General features: G+C 42.7%; 1 protein-coding gene across 1 annotated transcript in view; it reads left to right on the top strand.

Moving 5' to 3' along the window:
• CLEC16A (C-type lectin domain containing 16A) overlaps positions 1-23,538 on the top strand; it is a 393,790-nt gene that overhangs the window by 3,231 nt on the left and 367,021 nt on the right. Inside the window, exons 2-5 of the mRNA XM_040441186.1 lie at positions 8,112-8,240; positions 11,601-11,734; positions 15,170-15,318; positions 21,481-21,586. Coding sequence (XP_040297120.1) covers positions 8,112-8,240; positions 11,601-11,734; positions 15,170-15,318; positions 21,481-21,586 — 518 coding nt within the window. The remainder of the gene's footprint in view (positions 1-8,111; positions 8,241-11,600; positions 11,735-15,169; positions 15,319-21,480; positions 21,587-23,538) is intronic.

Raw genomic sequence — 23,538 nt, 5'->3', positions numbered from 1 at the left:
ATAGTCTGTGTTAGCGGTTTTTCTCAGGCAGGTTTGTGATGGTTATATGATGAGGCATCAGACCTCCAACCGGTGAATATTTCCCTGTGCAACGAATATCCGGTTTGCTTCTGATCAGGAGATAAATTATAACCGTGACTCAACATAGGTTGTTAAATATCTGACATCTTTATTTTTCAGCACATACTTATAGGGCCTTTTGGGGGTGGGCGCATATTGTCTCTCAAGATCCAATAGGAACAATCCTGGTAGTTCTTAGGAGGCCTTGGGAACATGTGTTGTCAAAATACAGTTGAAACTTTGTTAAACAATGCTGGTATCTGCTATATACAATACTTGCAAAAGGGCTATTTTACATTGAACAGGTTTTCCCGTCTACATGCTAATAAGTTGAATAGGTTATCTCAGTTCGTTGTCATTGTATGTGATGTGAGATGTTAGGGCTCTTTCACACTTGCGTTCTTTTCTTCCGGCATAGAGTTCCGTCGTCGGGGCTCTATGCCGGAAGAATCCTGATCAGGATTATCCTAATGCATTCTGAATGGAGAGAAATCCGTTCAGGATGCATCAGGATGTCTTCAGTTCCGGAACGGAACGTTTTTTGGCCGGAGAAAATACCGCAGCATGCTGCGCTTTTTGCTCCGGTCAAAAATCCTGAACACTTGCCGCAAGGCCGGATCCGGAATTAATGCCCATTGAAAGGCATTAATCCGGATCCGGCCTTAAGATAAACGTCGTTTCGGCGCATTACCGAATCCGACGTTTAGCTTTTTCTGAATGGTTACCATGGCTCCCAGGACACTAAAGTCCTGTTTGCCATGGTAAAGTGTAGTGGGGAGCGGGGGAGCAGTGTACTTACCGTCCGTGCGGCTCCTGGGTCGCTTCAGAGTGACGTCAGGGCGCCCCACGCACATGGATCACGTCATCCATGCGCATGGGGCGATCTGACGTCATTCTGGAGCGCCCCGGGAGCCGCACGGACTGTAAGTATACCGCTCCCCGCTCCTACTATGGCAACCAGGACTTTAATAGCGTCCTGGCTGCCATAGTAACACTGAACACATTTTGAAGACAGATCCGTCTTCAAATGCTTTCAGTTCACTTGCGTTGTTACGGATCCGGCGGGCACTTCCGGCAAATGGAGTGCACGACGGATCCGGACACCGCAAGTGTGAAAGAGGCCTAAATAGCCTTTTGTTCAGGGAGGCTGCTATTGTGTCCAGCACTGGCAGGGTGTGAGATATGTTGCATTCCACAAGAGATGAGGCTTGTATAATATATGTCTAATCTGTGATGTATCAAAAGTAAGATTATGAAAAATCCCTTTCAGTCTGTACAGTCAGCGTTTACCGGGACACGTCACAGCTTTACCATGAAGTAGCAGATAGTAATGGACACGCCTGAAGACCTTGGAAAATACAACATGAGGGAGAAAATAGTTAAAGTGAGCTTCCGGGTCAAGAAAACAATCCCTTTAACTGGTGCCCTTCTTTTTAGCTGCCGATTTGCCAATTCCCAGGCTCCTCTTCTGCCGCCCAAGATGGCTGCAGCGCTTCTCAGACTGCCTGATGCATACTGTGCATTTGGTAGCCCAAGACACTTCTTGCTGCCCTTGAATTGGCCAGCACTACTCATGTGAACAGCGCTGGCCAATCCAAGCGCAGGCCTGGAGAAGTCGGACATGTCTTGGACTACTAAGGCGCAGTGGCAGCTCAGGAGCTGTGTCCTTTTAACAGACGATATGGCTAGTGGCAGTTGAAGATTTAAACTGAGCGCGTGCGACCACCTCATTTAGGTGGACAAGAAATAAGGAAAAGGGCAAACAGCAGGTGGCGCAATACATTTTATTGAATAGCTCAGCTGCTAAGCTAAGATTTTACTAACATACAATCATAAAAGTATTCAGATCCAGGTGCTAGTTTGAAAAATGTACAGGGTGGGCCATTTATATGGATACACCTTAATAAAATGGGAATGGTTGGTGATATTAACTTCCTGTTTGTGGCACATTAGTATATGTGAGGGGGGAAACTTTTCAAGATGGGTGGTGACCATGGCGGCCATTTTGAAGTCGGCCATTTTGAATCCAACTTTTGTTTTTTCAATAGGAAGAGGGTCATGTGACACATCAAACTTATTGGGAATTTCACACGAAAAACAATGGTGTGCTTGGTTTTAACGTAACTTTATTCGTAACTTGATAACGTCAAGAGACTATGAACCACAGTGTATAGGGGTACAGTGACGTGCCTCACCCTTAGGATCCCATGTTATAAAAAAATAAACTTCTGAAGGGGAGTAAAAGGTGGTCATAAAATATAGAAATTATTACTGACAATATTGAGATGCTAGAGACAGGGTGGATTTAAGCTCCTCCTCCCCGCTGATACATCGCTGCGATGTATCAGCGTTAGCTATGTAAAAATGGCAGCTTTCGCCCCATAAGACGCACTGCCATTTCCCCCCCACTTTTGGGGGCAAAAAAGCGCATCTTATGGGGTGAAAAATACGGGTAGGTAGTGAAGGGTGCCAAATTTCAGGAAGATTGGATAATATTTAGAGGTTGCACACTTTGTTCAGTTTTGTAAAAGTAGGCAAAAAATGATATTTATTTTAATGTTAATTACTTTTATTGGGAACTAGAATTCACAAACTTAAAATAATATTAACTAGACACTAAGATTAATAGGTAATATGATAGGCAAAACGTGTTATTAATCAACTTTTAACGATGCAATCCCTTCTTTTGTTAGCTTGGTGACGACTTTTCTGTGATGCTCGACTACCCTCAACAAGAATTGTTTTTGTTGTTCGTCCCTGACCAGGGTGGATTTGATTTAAATCACTAGTCAGTAAGGCTTGATTTAAATCCTAGTTTTCTACATAAAGACTAATTCTTGCTGGTATAACTTATAATATGCAAGTAGATGAAGATTTAAACAACTTTTCATATTAGTTTGATTAGGTTGATTCTGCATTCATAGGATTAAGATATTTTTCTCAACTCTGTTCATGTTATAACATTTTTGCTGTGAAGAAGAGGCATGTGATCTCTGCTGAGTCAAATTCAGTTTTGAGAACTACAAAAGTAAACCAAGCATCTGTGATATCTTGTAGGCAGAGAAACTGCCCAATAATCTTACAAAAACCTCTGGAAGAGCATAACATTGTGAATGGATTAATGGAATTTATTTACCCAAAAAATTACACATATAGAAACCTAGAATGTGTCGGCAGATAAGAACCATTTGGCCCATCTAGTCTGCCCAATATACTGAATACTATGGATAGCCCCTGGCCCTATCTTATATGAAGGATGGCCTTATGCCTATCCCATGCATGCTTAAACTCCTTCACTGTATTTGCAGCTACCACTTCTGCAGGAAGGCTATTCCATGCATCCACTACTCTCTCAGTAAAGTAATACTTCCTGATATTACTTTTAAACCTTTGCCCCTCTAATTTAAAACTGTGTCCTCTTGTAGCAGTTTTTCTTCTTTTAAATATTCTCTCCTCTTTTACCTTGTAGATTCCCTTTATGTATTTAGCAGTTTCTATCATATCCCCTCTGTCTCGTCTTTCTTCCAAGCTATACATGTTAAGGTCCTTTAATCTTTCCTGGTAAGTTTTATCCTGCAATCCACGTACTAGTTTAGTAGCTCTTCTCTGAACTCTCTCCAAAGTATCAATATCCTTCTGGAGATATGGTCTCCAGTACTGAGCACAATACTCCAAATGAGGTCTCACTAGTGCTCTGTAGAGCGGCATGAGCACCTCCCTCTTTCTACTGGTAATGCCTCTCCCTATACACCCAAGCATTCTGCTAGCATTTCCTGCTGCTCTGTGACATTGTCTGCCTACCTTTAAGTCTTCTAAATAATGACCCCTAAATCCCTTTCCTCAGATACTGAGGTTAGGACTGTATCACTGATTTTATATTCTGCTCTTGGGTTTTTACGCCCCAGGTGCATTATCTTGCACTTATCAACATTAACCTCTTAAGGACATAGGGCGTACAGGTACGCCCTTGTGCCCTGGTACTTAAGGACACAGGGCGTACATGTACGCCCTGTGTATTTTCGATCACTGCCGTGCGGCTGGCAGTGATCGGAACCCGGTGCCTGCTCAAATCATTGAGCAGGCACCTAGGCTAAATGCGCGGGGGGGTCCCGTGACCCCCCCATGTCGGCGATCGCGGCAAACCGCAGGTCAATTCAGACCTGCGATTTCTGCATTTTCTGATCCCTGCGGTCCCTGACCGCGGGGATCAGAAACTTTATATGCCTAAAATAAAGTTTTATTCACCCCCCCCTGCACCCCCGAATGATTTTATGGTGGCGGGAGGTGCAGGGGGAGGGGTGGGGGCGGTGCGGGAGGCGGGCGGTGCGGCAGGCGGGATCGCGATCCCCCGCCCGCCTCCCCTGGTATAATCGTTGGCTTCTAGTGGGTATACCAGGGTGCCAGCAAATTGCTGGCACCCTGGTATAAACGGCTGACATCTGCGATGCGATGTCAGCCGTTTAACCCTTTCCATACAGCGGTCCGTACGGACCGCTGTATGGAAAAGGTTAACAGCGCAGGGAGCTCCCTCCCTCTCCCATCGGGGGGCTGTTGTGCCTTTGCAGCCCCCCGATGGGGAGGGAGAGAGCCCCCAGACAGCCCCCCGACAGATCCCCTCCTTAACCCTTCCCCGTCTGCGCAGTTCTGACCAGTACTGAGCAGACGGGGAAGGTTCCCATGGCAACAGGACGCCTCTCAGGCGTCCTGCTGTCCATGGTGCTGAACAGATCTGTGCTAAAAGGCATAGATCTGTTCAGACAAAGTGTAAAATACAGTACAATATATATTGTACTGTACTGTATTATACAGACATCAGACCCACTGGATCTTCAAGAACCAAGTGGGTCTGGGTCAAAAAAAAAGTGAATAAAAGTGAAAAAAAAGTAAAAATCAAAAAACACATTTATCACTGATTAAAAAAAAAAAAAAAAAAAATTCCCTACACATGTTTGGTATCGCCGCGTCCGTAACGACCTGATCTATAAAACGGTCATGTTACTTTACCCGAACGGTGAACGCCATAAAAATAAAAAATAAAAAACTATGATGAAATTGAAATTTTGCCCACCTTACTTCCCAAAAAAGGTAATAAAAGTGTTTAAAAAAGTCGCATGTACGCCAAAATTGTAACAATCAAACCGTCATCTCATCCCGCAAAAATCATACCCTACCCAAGATAATCGCCCAAAAACTGAAAAAACTATGGCTCTTAGACTATGGAAACACTAAAACATGATTTTTTTTGTTTCAAAAATGAAATCATTGTGTAAAACTTACATAAATAAAAAAAAGTATACATATTAGGTATCGCCGCGTCCGTATCGACCGGCTTTATAAAAATATCACATGATCTAACCCCTCAGATGACCACCGTAAAAAAATAAAAATAAAAACGGTGTAAAAAAAGCCATTTTTTGTCATCTTACGTCACAAAAAGTGTAATAGCAAGCAATCAAAAAGTCATATGCACCCCAAAATAGATGCCAATCAAACCGTCATCTCATCCCGCAAAAAATGAGACCCTACTTAAGATAATCGCCCAAAAACTGAAAAAACTATGGCTCTTAGACTATGGAGACACTAAAACACTTTTTTGTTTTAAAAATGAAATCATTGTGTAAAACTTACATAAATAAAAAAAATTGTATACATATTAGGTATCGCCGCGTCCGTGACAACCTGCTCTATAAAATTACCACATGATCTAACCTGTCAGATGAATGTTGTAAATAACAAAAAAAAAAACGGTGCCAAAAAAGCTATTTCTTGTTACTTTGCCGCAAAAAAAGTGTAATATAGAGCAACCAAAAATCATATGTACCCTAAACTAGTACCAACAAAACTGCCAACCTATCCCATAGTTTCTAAAATGGGGTCACTTTTTTGGAGTTTCTACTCTAGGGGTGCATCAGGGGGGCTTCAAATGGGACATGGTGTAAAGAAAAACAGTCCAGCAAAACCTGCCTTCCAAAAACCGTATGGAATTCCTTTCCTTCTGCGCCCTGCCGTGTGCCCGTACAGCGGTTTACGACCACATATGGGGTGTTTCTGTAAACTACAGAATCAGGGCCATAAATATTGAGTTTTGTTTGGCTGTTAACCCTTGCTTTGTAACTGGAAAAAAAATATTAAAATGGAAAATCTGCCAAAAAAGTTAAATTTTGGCAGATTCTTGTGCAACACCTAAAGGGTTAACAAAGTTTGTAAAATCGGTTTTGAATACCTTGAGGGGTGTAGTTTCTTAGATGGGGTCACTTTTATGGAGTTTCTACTCCAGGGGTGCATCAGGGGGGCTTCAAATGGGACATGGTGTCAAAAAAACAGTCCAGCAAAATCAGCCCTCCAAAAACCAAACGGCGCACCTTTCCCTCTACACCCTACTGTGTGCCAGTACAGTAGTTTACGGCCACATATGGGGTGTTTTTGTAAACAGCAGAGTCAGGGCAATAAAGATACAGTCTTGTTTGGCTGTTAACCCTTGCTTTGTTAGTGGAAAAAATGGGTTAAAATGGAAAATTAGGCAAAAAAATGAAATTCTCAAATTTCATCGCCATTTGCCAATAACTCTTGTGCAACACCTAAAGGGTTAACGACGTATGTAAAATCAGTTTTGAATACCTTGAGGGGTGTAGTTTCTTAAATGGGATCACTTTTAGGGAGTTTCTCCTCTAGGGGTGCATCAGGGGGCTTCAGATGGGACATGGTGTCAAAAAACCAGTCCATAAAAATCAGCCTTCCAAAAACCAAACGGCGCACCTTTCACTCTACGCCCCGCTGTGTGGCCGTACAGTAGTTTACGGCCACATATTGGGTGTTTCTGTAAATGGCAGAGTCAGGGCAATAAAGATACAGTCTTGTTTGGCTGTTAACCCTTGCTTTGTTAGTGGAAAAAATGGGTTAAAATTAAAAATTTGACAAAAAAATGAAATTCTCAAATTTCCTCCCCATTTGCCAATAACTCTTGTGCAACACCTAAAGGGTTAACAACGTATGCAAAATCAGTTTTGAATACCTTGAGGGGTGTAGTTTCTTAGATGGGGTCATTTTTGGGTGGTTTCTATTATGTAAGCCTCGCAAAGTGACTTGAGACCTGAACTGGTCCCTAAAAATTGAGTTGTTGTAAATTTCTGAAAAATTTCAAGATTTGCTTCTAAACTTCTAAGCCTTATAACATCCCCAAAAAATAAAATATCATTCCCAAAACAATTCAAACATGAAGTAGACATATGGGGAATGTAAAGTCATCACAATTTTTGGGGGTATTACTATGTATTACAGAAGTAGAGAAACTGAAACTTTGAAATTTGCAAATTTTTCCAAATTTTTGTTAAATTAGGTATTTTTTGGTGCAAAAAAAATATTTTTTTTGACTTCATTTTACCAGTGTCATGAAGTACAATATGTGACGAAAAAACAATCTCAGAACGGCCTGGATAAGTCAAAGCGTTTTAAAGTTATCAGCACTTAAAGGGACTCTGGTCAGATTTGCAAAAAATGGCCTGGTCCTAAGGTGTAAAAAGGCTGTGTCCTTAAGGGGTTAAAGTTTAGTTGCCAGCTTTTTGACCATTCCTCTAGTTTTCCTAAATCCTTTTCCATTTGGTGTATCCCTCCAGGAACATCAACCCTGTTACAAATCTTTGTGTCATCAGCAAAAAGACACACCTTACCATCGAGGCCTTCTGCAATTTCGCTGATAAAGATATTAAACAATATGGGTCCCAGAACAGATCCCTGAGGTACCCCACTGGTACCAAGACCTTGGTCTGAATATACTCCATTGACTACAACCCTCTGTTGTCTGTCCCTCAGCCACTGCCTAATCCATTCAACAATATGGGAGTCCACGTACAGCCTTATTCTACATAATTTAAAAAAACTAATCTTTATTTCATGATTGAATAACCTTTGGATGGTAATATATTTTCCTCAAAAAGCATTTTATATAAAAAAAATCCGATTTAAATCAAAAAAATCATTGATTTTTATCCACCCTGGCTAGAGATGATGGTGCTGTGTGTCTGACTACTAACTGTCCTCTCCTCGTTTTCTAGGTACATGTATCATGTCCTAACCAAGAACACCACCGTGACAGACCTCAACCGCAACCTGCTGGTGGAGACCATTCGTTCCATCACAGAGATCCTAATCTGGGGGGATCAGAATGACAGCTCAGTGTTTGAGTAAGTGCACACCCTTGGCCTTGGCTGTGGGGTGGGAACCTTTATTTTCTGTGTAACATATATTTTTTTAGGATACGTTAAATTTTTGGTGGTCTTATTGATCAAGCGATTACCTGGATCAATGAGGTCTACTCGGTGCTCTACACGGTGTTGTGTTTTCTATGTGTCCAAAAATGTGGTTCAGTTGCTTTTTATCTTTAGCCCAGATCATTTTTCTACCAAACGCATGAAATAATGTAGTCTTTTAGGTTTTTTCATGGCTACTTTTCTTAAAGGTCTCTTTACACAGGCCGAGAGTCAGCCAGATAATGGCTAAGCGTTTGTAGGAACGCTCATTAACGATGATCTGGCGGTGTAAAGGGACCACTGATTACCCGATGAACAAGTGAAACGCTTGTTTATGTGGTAATATGATCGTTTGTTTGCCGGCAGCAGATAGTGCCATCCAAACAGTCTCTGCTGCCGGCAAACAGTTACAAAGAAATCACTCCTCCCTATACTGTGGAGGAGATTGCGGCATGTACATGTCTTGACTGATGACCTCACGATTGCTGGGAAGACACGTTTCCTTCCCGACAATCATCTGATACATCTACTAGTGTAAAGGAAAAATCTTCAGTGTTTTTTTTGCTGCAGAATAGCCAGCAGAGCTGTGATTTGTACCAATACAGCCAAGTGACTTCCATTGTGGTTGTGATGGCAAAGAGCGCCGTGTCGCAGTGCTGTGGATTTCAGCCTATTTATTGCAAAAGATGAAATCTGGGGTAGAAATTGACGTGCTGCAGATTTAAAATCCGGACCGCAATTAGTGCACGCTGTGGAATTTTATTGCAACGTCTGGGTGAGATTTTTAAAGTCTCACCGACTTTGCTGGCACTGTAAAACTTTGCGGATTTGCCGCATTCAAATCTGTACTGGGAAGCCCGCAGCGTAAGTGCTACATGTGCCAATACCGTATGGGTGCGGCCATACGTGGCGAGTCTATGCAGTAGATCTGGCTGAAATCCACAGCAGCAAAATTTGCACCTAATGGTGTGGATTTCGAAGCAGATTTCGGCTGGTATGCCTCAGAATTTCCCCCCTGCATTGTCTGCTGCAGTGGAAAATCTAGAGCGTATCTGGCTGACATCTGGTGCTGATTCAGGTGAGGAAACAGCGGATTTGCTGCAGATTTAACCCTCTGCATTGCAAAGGGTAAAATCTGTGGCAGATATCCGCAATATAAATTGACATGCTTCAGATTTAAAACCCACACCGCATGTCAAGTTATGTGTGGATTTCACTGCAGACACTCTGAGTATCATTCAACACCAATAAATGACTCACAAAGGTGAGTGCCCGTGCCAAACCTGCACGTAAAGTGAAACTCCAAAGAAGGAAAAAGGCTAGCACAAACACATAAGTATAAACTTTATTGAGGTCTCAACACAAGTCCAAGATGATAAAAAATAGATAAAAGACAATACTGTGGTGGGTATAGAACACACAGGAAGAAATGCGGCACCACTAGGATATAAGCATATACATATAAATATCCAGGCTACTGAAATTAAGCAGATAACATAATATATAAATGACATAAACCGGACATCAAAAAACATGAGGCCAAGCCACGTCTAACAAAATAGGATGGAGATCCAAAATAGTACCGAGAGAATAAAGTGCAAAGTGCAAACATACACAGTACATGGATCACAAATGCTGAACTGATCACAATAAAGCCATGACATGAATACCTGAGTGGTGAACCGAATACCCCAACGCACGTTTCGCGTAAAGCTTCTTCAGGGGTACTATTTTGGATCTCCATCCTATTTTGTTAGCCGTGGCTTGGCCTCATGTTTTTTGATGTCCGGTTTATGTCATTTATATATTATGTTATCTGCTTAATTTCAGTAGCCTGGATATTTATATGTATATGCTTATATACTAGTGGTGCCGCATTTCTTCCTGTGTGTTCTATACCCACCACAGTATTGTCTTTTATCTATATTTTATCATCTTTGTCTCATGTTGAGACCTCAATAAAGTTTATACTTATGTATTTGTGCTAGCCTTTTTCCTTCTTTGGAGTTTCACTCTGAGTATCATGTGGATAAGACTTTAGTAAATCTCATCCGCTTTGCTGCTTCTTCTGTAATACTGAGGCCTCTTTCACACGAGCGTGTCCGGATAAGGTCCGGATGCGTTGCGGCAAACCCGCGCGAGTAGGTACCCAACTGCAGTCAGTTTTGACTGCAATTGCGTTCCGTTCAGTTTTTATCGCGCGGGTGCAATGCGTTTTGCACGCACGTGATAAAAAACGGAATGTGGTACCCAGACCCGAACTTCTTCACAGAAGTTCAGGTTTGGGTTCAAGGTTGTGTAGATTGTATTATTTTCCCTTTATAACATGGTTATAAAGGGAAAATAATAGCATTCTGAATACAGAATGCATAGTAAAATAGGGCTGGAGGGGTTAAAAAATTCAATAAAAATAAATTTAACTCTCCTTAATCCACTTGTTCGCGCAGCCGGCATCTCTTCTGTCTTCATCTGTGAGGAAAAGGACCTTTGATGACGCCACTGTGCTCATCACATGGTCCATCACATGATCTTTTTTTTACCATGGTGATGGATCATGTGACGGACCATGTGATGAGCATAGTGACGTCATCAAAGGTCTTATTCCTTTACAGAACAAGACGAGATGCCGGCTGCGCGAACAAGTGGATTAAGGTGAGTTACATTTTTTTTATATATTTTTTTTTTAACCCCTCTAGCCCTATTTTACTTAGCATTCTGTATTCAGAATGCTATTATTTTCTTTTATAACCATGTTATAAGGGAAAATAATAATGATCGGGTCCCCATCCCGATTGTCTCCTAGCAACCGTGCGGGAAAATCGCACCGCATTCGCACTTGCTTGCGGATGCTTGCGATTTTCACGCAGCTCCATTCACTTCTATGGGGCCTGCGTTGTGTGAAAAACGCACAAAATAGAGCATGCTGCGATTTTCACGCAACGCACAAGTGATGCGTGAAAATAACTGCTCATGTGCACAGCCCCATAGAAATGAATGGGTCCGGATTCAGTGCGGGTGCAATGCGTTCACCTCACGCATTGCACCCGCGCGGAAAACTCGCCCGTGTGAAAGGGGCCTTAGCTCGCAATGCTGCTGCGGAGAATCAGCAGCATTTACGGTACGTGTGTGGCTGGACCCTGAAAGAACGCGGCAGCCACTTAACTCTCATGATCAGTGTGGGTCGGTCCTGCTGGTTGGACCTCCTTCAGACATTGACTAGAACTGTAGCTTTATACAGTGCCCACTGGAAAGTGACTTTCTCCTTTGCTAACTGTGTAATCTCTTACGTTGCAGCTTCTTCCTGGAGAAAAACATGTTTGTCTTCTTCTTGAACATTTTGCGACAAAAATCCGGCCGTTACGTCTGCGGGCAGCTCCTTCAGACACTCAACATGTTGTTTGAGAACATCAATCACGAGACATCTTTATGTAAGTTGTACGAATCACACATGGTAATGATATACATACTGCAGGTGTAATATATATATATATATATATATATATATATATATATATATATATATATATATATATTTTGTAGGTTTATTGAAAGACATCTGACAGCAGGATCAACCCCATTCAACCAGCCATAATGCCTGGTAGGGCTGGCCCTGCTGATTAAAAAGATACCTCACCTTCCCCCGATTCATTGCTGCGTTTAGGAGGAAAAAAGTTTTCTCTTTTTAAAAAGTATGCAAATTAGGGCTAAAGTGCAACGAGGGTGGGCCCTAGCCACTCGCAGCACATTAGCTACTCTCCTATGCTTCCTTGGACACGCCCCCTTTCACTTGATTGACAGTTCCTGTGGAAAGGGGAGTGTCCAGGGCAGCAGAGCGGAGAAGCCTCGGTGCACTTAAGTGCTGATTTGTATGATTGTTGAAACACTTCCTTTTCCTAAACGCAGCAATGCATTAGGGGAAGAGGCGTATGTTTTTTTTAATCAGCAGGGTCAGCCCTACCAGGCATTCTAGCTGATTAAAAGGGTTGATCCTGCATTTGCACAAGTAGGATTTATTGTAGGTAAAGCTCTCCCTTAATATTGGCTATAAACACAACAAAACCCAAACCTAACCATCAATCGGTGTTCATTTAGAGCAGTTTTTAGTGTTAATTGTTATGCCTTTCTACATGGGCACAGCCAGTAGTGGACCCTACAGCAGTGACCAGATTGGGTTCTCCCATGAAGAATATTATTTCTGGTTAAATCCAGCCCATTATTATGATATTTTATTGTACTTCTTGCTTATATCAGCAGATATTCCAGGAATTACATCAGAATAGCGCCACCTACTGGTTTTATTGAACAGCCTTTCTGTGTCCACCTCAGTAAATGTGCGGAGGTGGACACAGTTGCTCAGTCTTGCCTCTTTCCCTCCTTATTTTGGGTTTGCAGAGGGATTCCCTGTGTATTTAACTGCCTGTTTCTGAAGCTGCAGCGTCTACGCCACTTCTCAGAGGGAGAAGGCTGTATTCACATGTTTAGTTTTTGGGTTTTTTTTGCTGCAATTTTCTGAAATTTTGGCAAAAACCCTGTGTTTTTGCCTTAATTTCAGAAAATCATGGCAAAAACCAATACATCCTTGTGACTGTACTGCAACATGCGAACACAGCCAAAGATAGTGAGTCAGTGTTATTATCTTTGCTTGCTTCAAATCTCCTTTGAGAAATAAAGAAGATGCTGCAGCTTCAGCTCGCCACGTCAGGGATGGGATCCCTCCGCAAACCCAAAGGAGCAGAAAGAAGCAAGACTGAGCATGTGCGTCCTCCTCTACACAGTTACTGAGGTGGACACAGACTGTTCAGTACAAACTGCAGGTGGCACTATTCTGACATTATTCCTGCATTTAAGTGTAAATACGAAAACTGTTTTATAATAATCTGCTTGATTTACTTATAACGCAACCCTTTTAACCCTTACATACACCATGACGTACAGTTACGCTGTGGTGCAGTGTAAGGAGTAAGAGTGGGCTCTGTATGCGGCAGGTGCCGACTGTGTAACACCTGGCTGCAATAACTAGGTACAGCGTAGTTTAACCCCTCAGATGCCATTAATGCAGCATCTATGAGGTGAGGCACAGAGAAGGTGCTTCCTTTGCCTTCCGATCAGAGCTCCTGTGCCGAAATCGCAGGGCTCCGATCAGTTGCCATGACAGTCTGGGGGCTTGGGAAAGGCACGACTCTCAGGCAGGCAGTGAAAATCCCATAGACTACAATAGTATTCTATTGTGGTCTATGGGACAGACGTTCAGAATATGGCATGTTAAATTCATATTACAGTAAAAAAAATTGTAAAAGAAATGAAAAAACACAAAAATTCAAATACCCCCCCCTTCCCAATTTTACATATAAAAAGAAATAGAAAATATACATAACAATACATAACAGGTATTGCTGTGTCTGAAAATGTCTAAAACATTAAATAGGTTAACATGTATAATCTCAATGGTACCGGTTTGCCATATCCTAAATAATTAAAGAGGACCTTTCACTAGAGTAAAAAATCTAAACTGACTATACAGACATGGAGAGCGGCGCCCAGGGATCTCCCTGCACTTACTGTTATCCCCGGGCGCCGCTCCGTTCTCCCGTTATAGCCTCCGGTATCTTCATATGTTCGGCTCCACCCAGTTGAGCCTGCCGGCGTCTCCTTCTCCCAGGCTGTAGCGCTGGCCAATCGCAGTGCTTAGCTCATAGCCTGAGAGAAAAAAAAGCCTCTCAGGCTATGAGCTGAGCGCTGCGATTGGCCAGCGCTACAGCATGGCAAAATGAGACGCCGGCAGGCTCAACTGGGTGGAGCCTAACTATGAAGATACCGGAGGCTATAACGGGAGAACGGAGCGGCGCCCAGGGATAGCAGTAAGTGCAGGGAGATCCCTGGGCGCCGCTCTCCATGTCTGTATAGTTAGTTTAGATTTTTTTTATTCTAGTGAAAGGTCCTCTTTAACTAATAACATGCAGCGCAAAGGGAAGCTAAAAAAAACAACACAAAAAACTTTATTAAATCAAAACTCAGTCGGGAAAAGGTGAATAAAGGCAGTAGGAACGTGCGGCCCCTCTCACACAGGGGCAGCGCTCCGGCCATTCTTCGGCTGTGTGAGAGGGGCCGCGCGTTCCTACTGCCTTTTTCATACTTTGTTTCTGGCTCAAAGCATTAGGTTACATTAAAGGCTTCTGATGGGGCACCTTTGTTTGCAGAAACGCGTCGAGCCTCGGACATTATTTGGCGTGTAGCCAGTTAGAGCTATGAGGACAAAAGTTACATTTCAATGTGGAACTGTGTTGGCTGCATGTATTGCAGTGCATGTGGTTAATCAGCTTGTGGAGATGCGGGCACGTTATTGTAGTTTACAACAGGCTCCACTGAAAGAACTTCTATATTGGCAGTGATTATGGACGTTTTGGTTTAATACCAATACCCCGAGTCTTCTCCATTTTTGCTGGCTAATATTGCCGCACCATCTAGCCTAGGGACAGGTTTTTAAAGGGGCAGTCAGGTTTACCCCTGAGCCTTGTATATTGAATCCCTAAATTTGATTGATTACATAATCATTTCCATTAGTGCAAATAGCACTGGTTTTATTCATCTTTTTCCGATTCAGTTTTGATTTAATAAAGTTTTTTTGTTGTTTATTTAGCTTCCCCTTCCTTTTCAAGTTATTAGTGAACTATTTAAAACATTAAAATATTTTTCCTGCTGGTGTGATTCACCATTTTTGATCACCTTGTCGTCGTACCCCCCAATTTTTTTTTTTTTAATAAAAGGCGATTAAAAAGTCATCCTAACCCAGAATACACATAAACTGCGGGGAATATGCAGTGTTACATGCCACATTACGTGTTCTGCTCTTTTTCTACCATCAGATTACTTGCTGTCTAATAATCATGTGAATTCCATCATCGTCCACAAGTTTGATTTTTCTGACGAGGAGATCATGGGTTATTATATCTGCTTCCTAAAAACGCTCTCTGTGAAACTGAACAGCCATACTGTACATTTCTTTTACAATGAGGTGAGTAGTGAATGGCCACTTTGCACACCTTGACGTCCTAGTACATCAGTAATATGGCAGCACTTCCTGACTGCTATGGGAACCCACAATCTTAAGTAAAGAGGTTCATAGTGCACTGTGGATCCTTTTCAGGGACCATGTTCTCAAGATCAGCTAGAGTCCTATATGCTACTCCTATCCACTAAACCAGGGGTAGGCAACCTCCGACACGTCAGCTGTTGTGAAACTACAACTCCCAGCATGAATACTTCCTCTACTCTTCTCAGAACTCTCATAGTAGTGAATGGGAATTGTAGTTTCACTACAGCTGGAGTGCCTTGAAGAACAAAAAATTCAATAAAAGTGTTTCCTTCCTCCCTGCTTCTCCTTCTTTGGCTGGCGATCGGCTCTCTGCACTAGCATGAGCTAACAGGCAGACAGGAATTTTGGGAAAGGAGCGGGGCTTAACACTGCAATCACTTTAATGGGCTCTCTGAACACTGTAAAAGAAACAGCAAAACATTAGCGGCTTCTTACAACCCCCCCCCCCCTCCCCCCTCCCCATGTGTGTGCAAGACTGTACCAGGCCACTGGCACCACAGAAAGTGCTACCCAGCTTCCCCAGGTGCTGGAATGTCAAGTTTGCCTATATAGCCATCTATCTAGGAAAATTTGACATTCGTCAATGTTGGAAATCTGGATTACAAGTCTTGTGGATCTGTACACATTGTCCATTTAATGTTACCCTTGCATTGCACAAGGAACCCAGCTTTCCCAGGACCCTGAAAGACAAATCTGCCTAGCTATGGCACTATTTAGGAGTGAGAAGGTGGATTTATCTTGGTAGATTTAGTATTCTGCAGTCCATCCCAACTCCACATGGTGGTAACCCAGCTTTCCTAGGACTATGAAAGGCAAAACTGCCGGCTGTGGCACTATTTAGGAGTAAGAAGGGGGATTTATCTTAGTACAGTTAGTAGTCTGCAGACTCTGTTACAGCTCCACCTTGTTGTAACATTCCTAGGATGCTGAAAGGCAAAACTGCCTAGCTGTGGTACTATTTAGGAGTGAGGAGCTTGATTGATTTATTTAGGCAGACTTATTATTTACCAGTCCCTACTACGGGTCTATATAATTTATTTTACTCACTCACACATGCCAACATATTCTGCAGCGCTTTACAGACATTATCATCATTAATTTGTTACCCACCCTTCCCAAGACTCTGAATGACAAATGTTTCCAGCTACGCTACAGTATGGAGCATGTTGTCATCCAGCTTTTCCAGGACCAGAACGGCAAGTTATATGAAGGGATTTATCACTACATAACTGGGCAAATTTGGAATTCAACAGTCTGCGGAAGCTGTGCAACAACCTCTGCAGAGATGTAATGGAGGTCACACTTGGTACATACATTCTGTATACACTATGGGGTAGTTTTATAAAAAGTAGTGTAAAAGAAAACTGGCTTAGTTGCCCATGGCAACCAATCAGATTCCACCTGTCATTTTCAAGAGCTCCTGATTGGTTCCTATGGGCAACTAGGCCAGTTTTCCTTTGCACCAGTGTGATAGATCTCCCCCTGTATTCATAAGTATGTCAAGAAAACTATGCAACCTAAACCCAGGCCCCTCCTCCTAAATTTCCTGGCTCACGTGCACTAGCATCAGAAGAGGAGGGGGGAGAAGTCATGGCTGCAGCCTGAGAGAACAATGCACTGCTTTTCTGTTGTATTTTTCATAGTCTGCAATTGTGACATCAGACAAAATGAGCAAATGGGTACAATGTATACAGAACAATGCTAGGTAAAAAAATCGAAGATAAAAGTAATTTTTTTTTGTTATGTTTAATAAAATGAAATCGCTAATAAAAAGTTTTAAATTCCCAGATGCAGTGATGGGAAAAGAAAAAAAAGTGCTTAAAGAGGCTCTGTCACCCACATCAATGCTACCCTACCAGACATAAAGCCTGGTAGGGTTGATGACGCTGACAAAAACAATGTCTTTCTTTCTGCTGTCAGTGGTCCGGTGGTGGAGAGAAAAGTTACTATAAAAAATATGCAAATAAAGTATTTGAGCACCAGGAGACGGGCTTGTGTGGTTCGAGGACCGCTCCAGCAATGCCCCTGGTGCTCCATAATGACACCCCTCCGCTGTAATTCATGCCTCCTGCCTTTAGATTGACAGCACTAGACCCTTTGGCCTATCACTGAGACCCCGTGCCGCAGTATGCAGCTTGACAAATCAGGAATGAAGCAGAAGATGTGCACACGTACTCAGGCACGGGATCTCATCGTTAGTCCAGACGGTCGAGCGCTGTCAATCTAAAGGCAGGGGACATGAACTACAGCAGAGGGGCTTCATTGTGGTACATCGGGGGCGTCGCTGGAGCGATGCTCGAACCGCATAAGCCCACCTCCTGGTGCTCGAATACTTCATTCACTTATTTATAAAAGTTAATTTTTCTCCACCACCGACGGCAGAAAGAAAGGTATAATTTTTGTCAGCGTCATCAACCCTACAAGGCTATAACCTGATCCGGGTGACAGAGTCACTTTAAGGGGGTATTTCCATCTCTTGTGCAGATGCCTTATCTAATATCCGATAATTGTGGGTCGCACCTCATTTTGCCACCGTCCATTTTATTGGAGGGGGGCGAGGCGGGGGGGGGGGGGGTCTAGCACATTAATATCTCTATAAAACCAAAATTAGTTAATATCCAACCTGTCTAATCTTTCTTCCACCTTAGCAAACAGAATACTGTTACCTGTGCTGATACATATAACATTGTTGGTGGATCCCATTAAAACCAGTGGGATGAATCAAGAATAATGTAACATCTGCGTCCAGCTTTACTCATCCTGTGTCTCAGGGTTATCTTGTGCAGATCTGTCTGTATTTCCTAGTAACTGACACCTGACTACAGATCAGCTATTTTTGGGTTGCAGCCAGGTACTGATCATGTATTATTCATTGTATAGACTCGGATACACAGCAGGGTGGTTTCTGCCTGACTTATAATTCATTTATTAGACCTCATTGCTGCAGAGTACAGATCACCACCACAAGGTGGCAGCACAGTCTTGTCTTCTGCAGTGTTAACTCAAGAACTCAAACATTACCATTCCCCCACAGTGTACTGCATTACTCCATTTGGGTTACAAAATAGTTTAGCAACCACTGCAAAAAAACTGTGCAAACACATAGTCCCCATAGTGTTGCTTAAAGGGGTTTTCTGAGATTTTGATACTGATGACCTATCATCAGAATTGGTCAACAGTATCTGATAGGTGGGCGTCCGACACCTGGGACTTGCGACAATCAGCTGTTTGAGAAGGCACCGGTGCTCCTGAGGATAGGTCATCAGTATCTGATCGGAGGTGGTCCGACACCCGGTACTTGTGATCTTCAGCTGCTTGAGAAGGCACCGGTGCTCCTGAGGATAGGTCATCAGTATCTGATCGGAGGTGGTCCGACACCCGGTACTTGTGATCTTCAGCTGCTTGAGAAGGCACCGGTGCTCTTGAGGATAGGTCATCAGTATCTGATCGGAGGTGGTCCGACACGCGGTACTTGTGACCTTCAGCTGTTTGAGAAGGCATCGGTGCTCCTGAGGATAGGTCATCAGTATCTGATCGGAGGTGGTCCGACACCCGGTACTTGTGACCTTCAGCTGCTTGAGAAGGCATCGGTGCTCTTGAGGATAGGTCATCAGTATCTGATCGGAGGTGGTCCGACACCCAGGATTTGCGACAGTCAGCTGTTTGAGAAGGCATCGGTGCTCCTGAGGATAGGTCATCAGTATCTGATCGGAGGTGGTCCGACACCCAGGACTTGTGACCTTCAGCTGCTTGAGAAGGCATCGGTGCTCCTGAGGATAGGTCATCAGTATCTGATCAGAGGTGGTCCGACACCCAGGACTTGTGACCTTCAGCTGTTTGAGAAGGCACCGGTGCTCCTGAGGATAGGTCATCAATATCTGATTGGAGGTGGTCCGACACCCAGGATTTGCGACAGTCAGCTGTTTGAGAAGGCATCGGTGCTCCTGAGGATAGGTCATCAGTATCTGATCGGAGGTGGTCCGACACCCAGTACTTGTGACCTTCAGCTGTTTGAGAAGGCATCGGTGCTCCTGATAGGTCATCAGTATCAAAATCCCAGAAAATCCCTTTAGGACTCCACACGCTCCACAGTTAAATTAGACTTACTTTATTTTAAGAAAGTTCTTTAGGCAAATCAAAGGTAAATGTTTTCGGGTCATAGTCTTTCTTCAGATCTGCAGTGAAAATGATAGCGCAGTTACAAGGAGTGCAGATAGCGTGCAGTACAGTAACACACACTACATTAGTAAGTGCCATTTATTAACTTTCTCTACATGATAAATGCCATTTTCTGTAGTGAGACGCCCCTTTAAGCTACATTGTGATCTGAGTTGGGAACCTACTTTCTGCCCTCAGCTACATATGGAGTGTTGTTATTTACTATAAATAAAGCTTCACGTAGACTCTACAGTCGTGGCCCAAAGTTTTAAGACTGACACAAATTTCGGTTTTCACAAAGTTTTCTGCTTTAGTGTTTTTAGATCTTTTTTTTTTGTCAGATGTTTCTATAGTATACTGAAGTACAATTATAAGCATTTTATAATTTTTTTTAAACTTGTATTGACAAATACATCAAGTTTATGCAAATATGCAATATTCCAGTGTTGACCCTTCTTTTTTAAGAATTCTGCAGTTCGCACTGGCGTGCTGGATATCAGCTTCTGGGCCAAATCCTGACTGATGGCAACTCATTCTTGCCTAATCAGTGCTTGGAGTTTTTCCATCCTCTTTTTGTTGTTTGACGAGAGTGTTTCCTGGCCATGGACCCAAAATTTAAATGTTTTGTTGAGTTATCACTTTTGCCTTGTGACATGGTTGCCCTATCGTGCTGACAAAATCATTGTCCATCACCATATTGCTCCTTGATCGTTGGGAGAAGTTGCTTTTGAAGGATGCTTTGATAATATTCTTTATTCATGGCAGTATTCTTAGGCATCCCTTAGATGAGAAACAACCCTACATGAATGGTCTCAAGATGCATTGCTGTTGACATGACACAGAACTCATCGTAGCGCTCACCTTTTATTCTCCGGGCAATCATTTTGCCAGATGTCCCAAACAGTATGAAGGTGGTTTCTTGATAATTTTCCCCTAGTCCACTCCAGTCCAATCTCTGTATTTCCTGCAGAAGTCAGTCTGTCTTTCATTGTTTTGGAGAGACGTGGCTTCTTTGCTGCCCTTCTTTACACCGGGCCATCCTCCAAATGCCTTCGCCTCACTGTACGTACAGATGCGCTCGCACCTTCCTGCTGCCATTCCTGAGCAAACTCTGCACTGGTGGTGAACAGATCCCATAGCTGAATCCTCTTTAGGAGATGGTCCTGGCACTTGCTAGACTTATTGGATACCCTGAAGTCTTCTTCACAACAGTTGAACCTCTCTCCTAGTTCTTGATGATCTAATTTATTTAGGTGCAATGTTTTTCGCCTGTGAAGCCCCTTTTGATGCAAAGCAATGTTGACTGCACATGTTTCCTTGGAGGTAACCATGGTTAACAGAAGAAGACAATGATTTCGAGCACCCCCACTTAAAGCAATTCAATTCAATCAGCATGTCAGAGCGATATCAGCTGCCTTGTCAAAGTTGACACTTTCTCCTGAGCTAACGAGAATATCACTGAAATTATAGTAGCAGGTCATTTTGTGGCAGAGCTGAATTGCAGTGAATTTTTTTCTTTTTTTTAATCGAATTTTCATGGCAAAGAATGACCTTGAAAATAATTGCAATTCATTTGATCACTCGTAAAAGCAATCTAGCATTAATTCTAATTGCCACCATAAAAACTGAAGCGGCAAACTTTGTGAAAACCAAAATTTGTGTCTGTCTTAAAACTTTGGGCCGAGTGTAGAATTGTAAAATCATGGTACCTCCATCACCGGAAGCCAGTGCCAGAACTGCACAGCTTGTCGTCGGCAGTGCTGCTTTCATTCACATCAGCGGGAGCGGCCATCCATTTAATAAAAGCTGGACAACCCCTTTAACGTGCAGTGTTCTCATTCTAGTTGAATGTCAGAATTTCCATTTTATTAACTGTTGAGTGATCTGTTTGTGCTGTTCTAGTAATTGCTTTCTCCCCTCCAGCACACCAATGATTTTGCTCTTTACACTGAAGCAATTAAATTCTTCAACCACCCTGAGCACATGGTCCGAGTGGCGGTGAGGAACATCACTTTAAATATCTACAAAGGTAAGAATATTGTATCTGGTCGGGTATGTAACTGAAGAACAGCCGGTGTCTTGAGTTTCTACATCAAGTATTCTGGGGTCAATTATGAATCGCTACGCGAGTGAGACAATCCAATATCGCTCTCACACCGTCAGTATTTTTCATCACTATCTGTAAGGGCTCATGCACACAACCGCAGTTTTGGTCCGCAGCCAATCCGCATTTTTGGTGGATCGGATTCGCACCCATTCTTTTCATATAAAAAAATAAATAAATATAGAACATGTCCTATTGTCCGTTTTGCGGACAAGGATAGGACATTTCTACAGAAGTTAAAAAATAAATGGTTGCATGCACTCAGCCAGGATCTGTGATTTGCGGACTCGGCCGTCTGCTTGAGCCCTAAACCAAAGCCAGGAGTGGGTCCATTGTATGTTTTCTCTGTAGGTTTAACTTCTGGTTTCGGTTTACAAAACATACTTACAAATAGTGACTGTTTAAAAATGACCTATAACCCAATAACCGGAGGCTTGGGCCTTGGGTAATGCCATCAGCTGCTTTTCTTATATTTGTAGGAGCCATGATAATCTGTGGATTCTAGATAAGTCTGCCTAGTCGCCGGGTGTTATCCTGTCATGTCACCGGCATGGACAGCTCAACTCTTTACACAAACGTTCCCTTAAATTTTCCATCTTATTTGCTGAAGTTTTTAATCATGGAGTCTAGCATATGCAGACTGATACCAAGGTGATCTCCTTACAATCCACATTGTAGATGTTCCTTCCAACCAACAGAATATATTAAAGGGGTTATCGGGGATAAAAAAAAATATGGACCTATGAGGGGAAGGTGGGTAAAAAAAATAAAAAGCCTTCACTTACCTTTTAAATCCCCTGCTGCCCCAGGGATGCTGCACTATTGTGCCCTTCCAGTCTGTTTACTGTGCTGCAGCGGTGACATCACGTCAATACCCATAACTGCTGCAGCCTCAATCTGTCGTATGTGTTGACATGACGTCACCGCCGCTGCACATTAAACATAGACTCGCAAGGGTCACCAGAGCGGCAGTGGAGGATTTAACAGGTAAGTAATGATTCTCTTATAATTTGATGCAATTTTCCCGTTTGTGCATATTTTTTTTTTTTCTTGATCCCAATCGTCAATATCAAATTTGTTGGGGTCTGGAATGAGACTCCGTTCCGTACACTGTACAGTGTCTGTGCATGGTTACTGCAGCTCATTCCTATACAAATGAATGGAAGATAGCCTTCAGTGTGCTGTGTGCTCTGCCATCAGCTGGTTGGCAGGCGTGCCATAAGTCAGACCAGTTTTGATATTAAATGGAAAATGCATTGAGAGGACTCCTCCTCTTTGATTCCTCTCCATTGTGGGGGTGAGCTCAGCAGTCCTCTCAGCGCCAGAATGGAAATGACATAACCGGGCTCTTCATCATCAGACACCGTTTACTCTAGTTTGGAGGGTGTTTCGGAGCTGACAGATTCTCTTTAATACGTGAAGAGTAGCTGACAGACTGCCGTTTTTAGCTTAATGGTTGTTTCCTTTTAGTTAAGTTGTGCATTTATGGTTTATTCATGCGTTGCAGAACTGTCGTTTTGTATCAGTTTTAAGAAATTGTGGCAAAAATCATGATTTGAGTACATTGTGGGAGATTTAGCAAACCTGGTGCAGAGGAAAACTGGCTTAGTTGCCCACAGCCACCAATCGGATCCCACCTTTGATTTTCTAAAGGGGCTCTGAAAAATGAAAGGTAGAATCTGATTGGTGGCTATGGGCAACTAAGTTTTCCATGCACCAGTTTTGCTAAATCTCCCCCAATGTGTGAATGTTAAATATTTAAAATCCCAAATAGCCCCTTTATGTATAATGTGACTTAAAGGATAACTGTCGTGTATATATATATTTTTTTGGAGTATTGGATTGTGGTGATTAATATCTCCTTGGTGGCCCTATTT

The sequence above is a fragment of the Bufo bufo genome, chromosome 7, assembly GCF_905171765.1.
Source record: "Bufo bufo chromosome 7, aBufBuf1.1, whole genome shotgun sequence".
In the NCBI taxonomy this organism is placed as follows: domain Eukaryota; kingdom Metazoa; phylum Chordata; class Amphibia; order Anura; family Bufonidae; genus Bufo; species Bufo bufo.
Note: the sequence above shows the minus strand (reverse complement) of the source record. Positions and strands in the feature narration are given on the sequence as shown.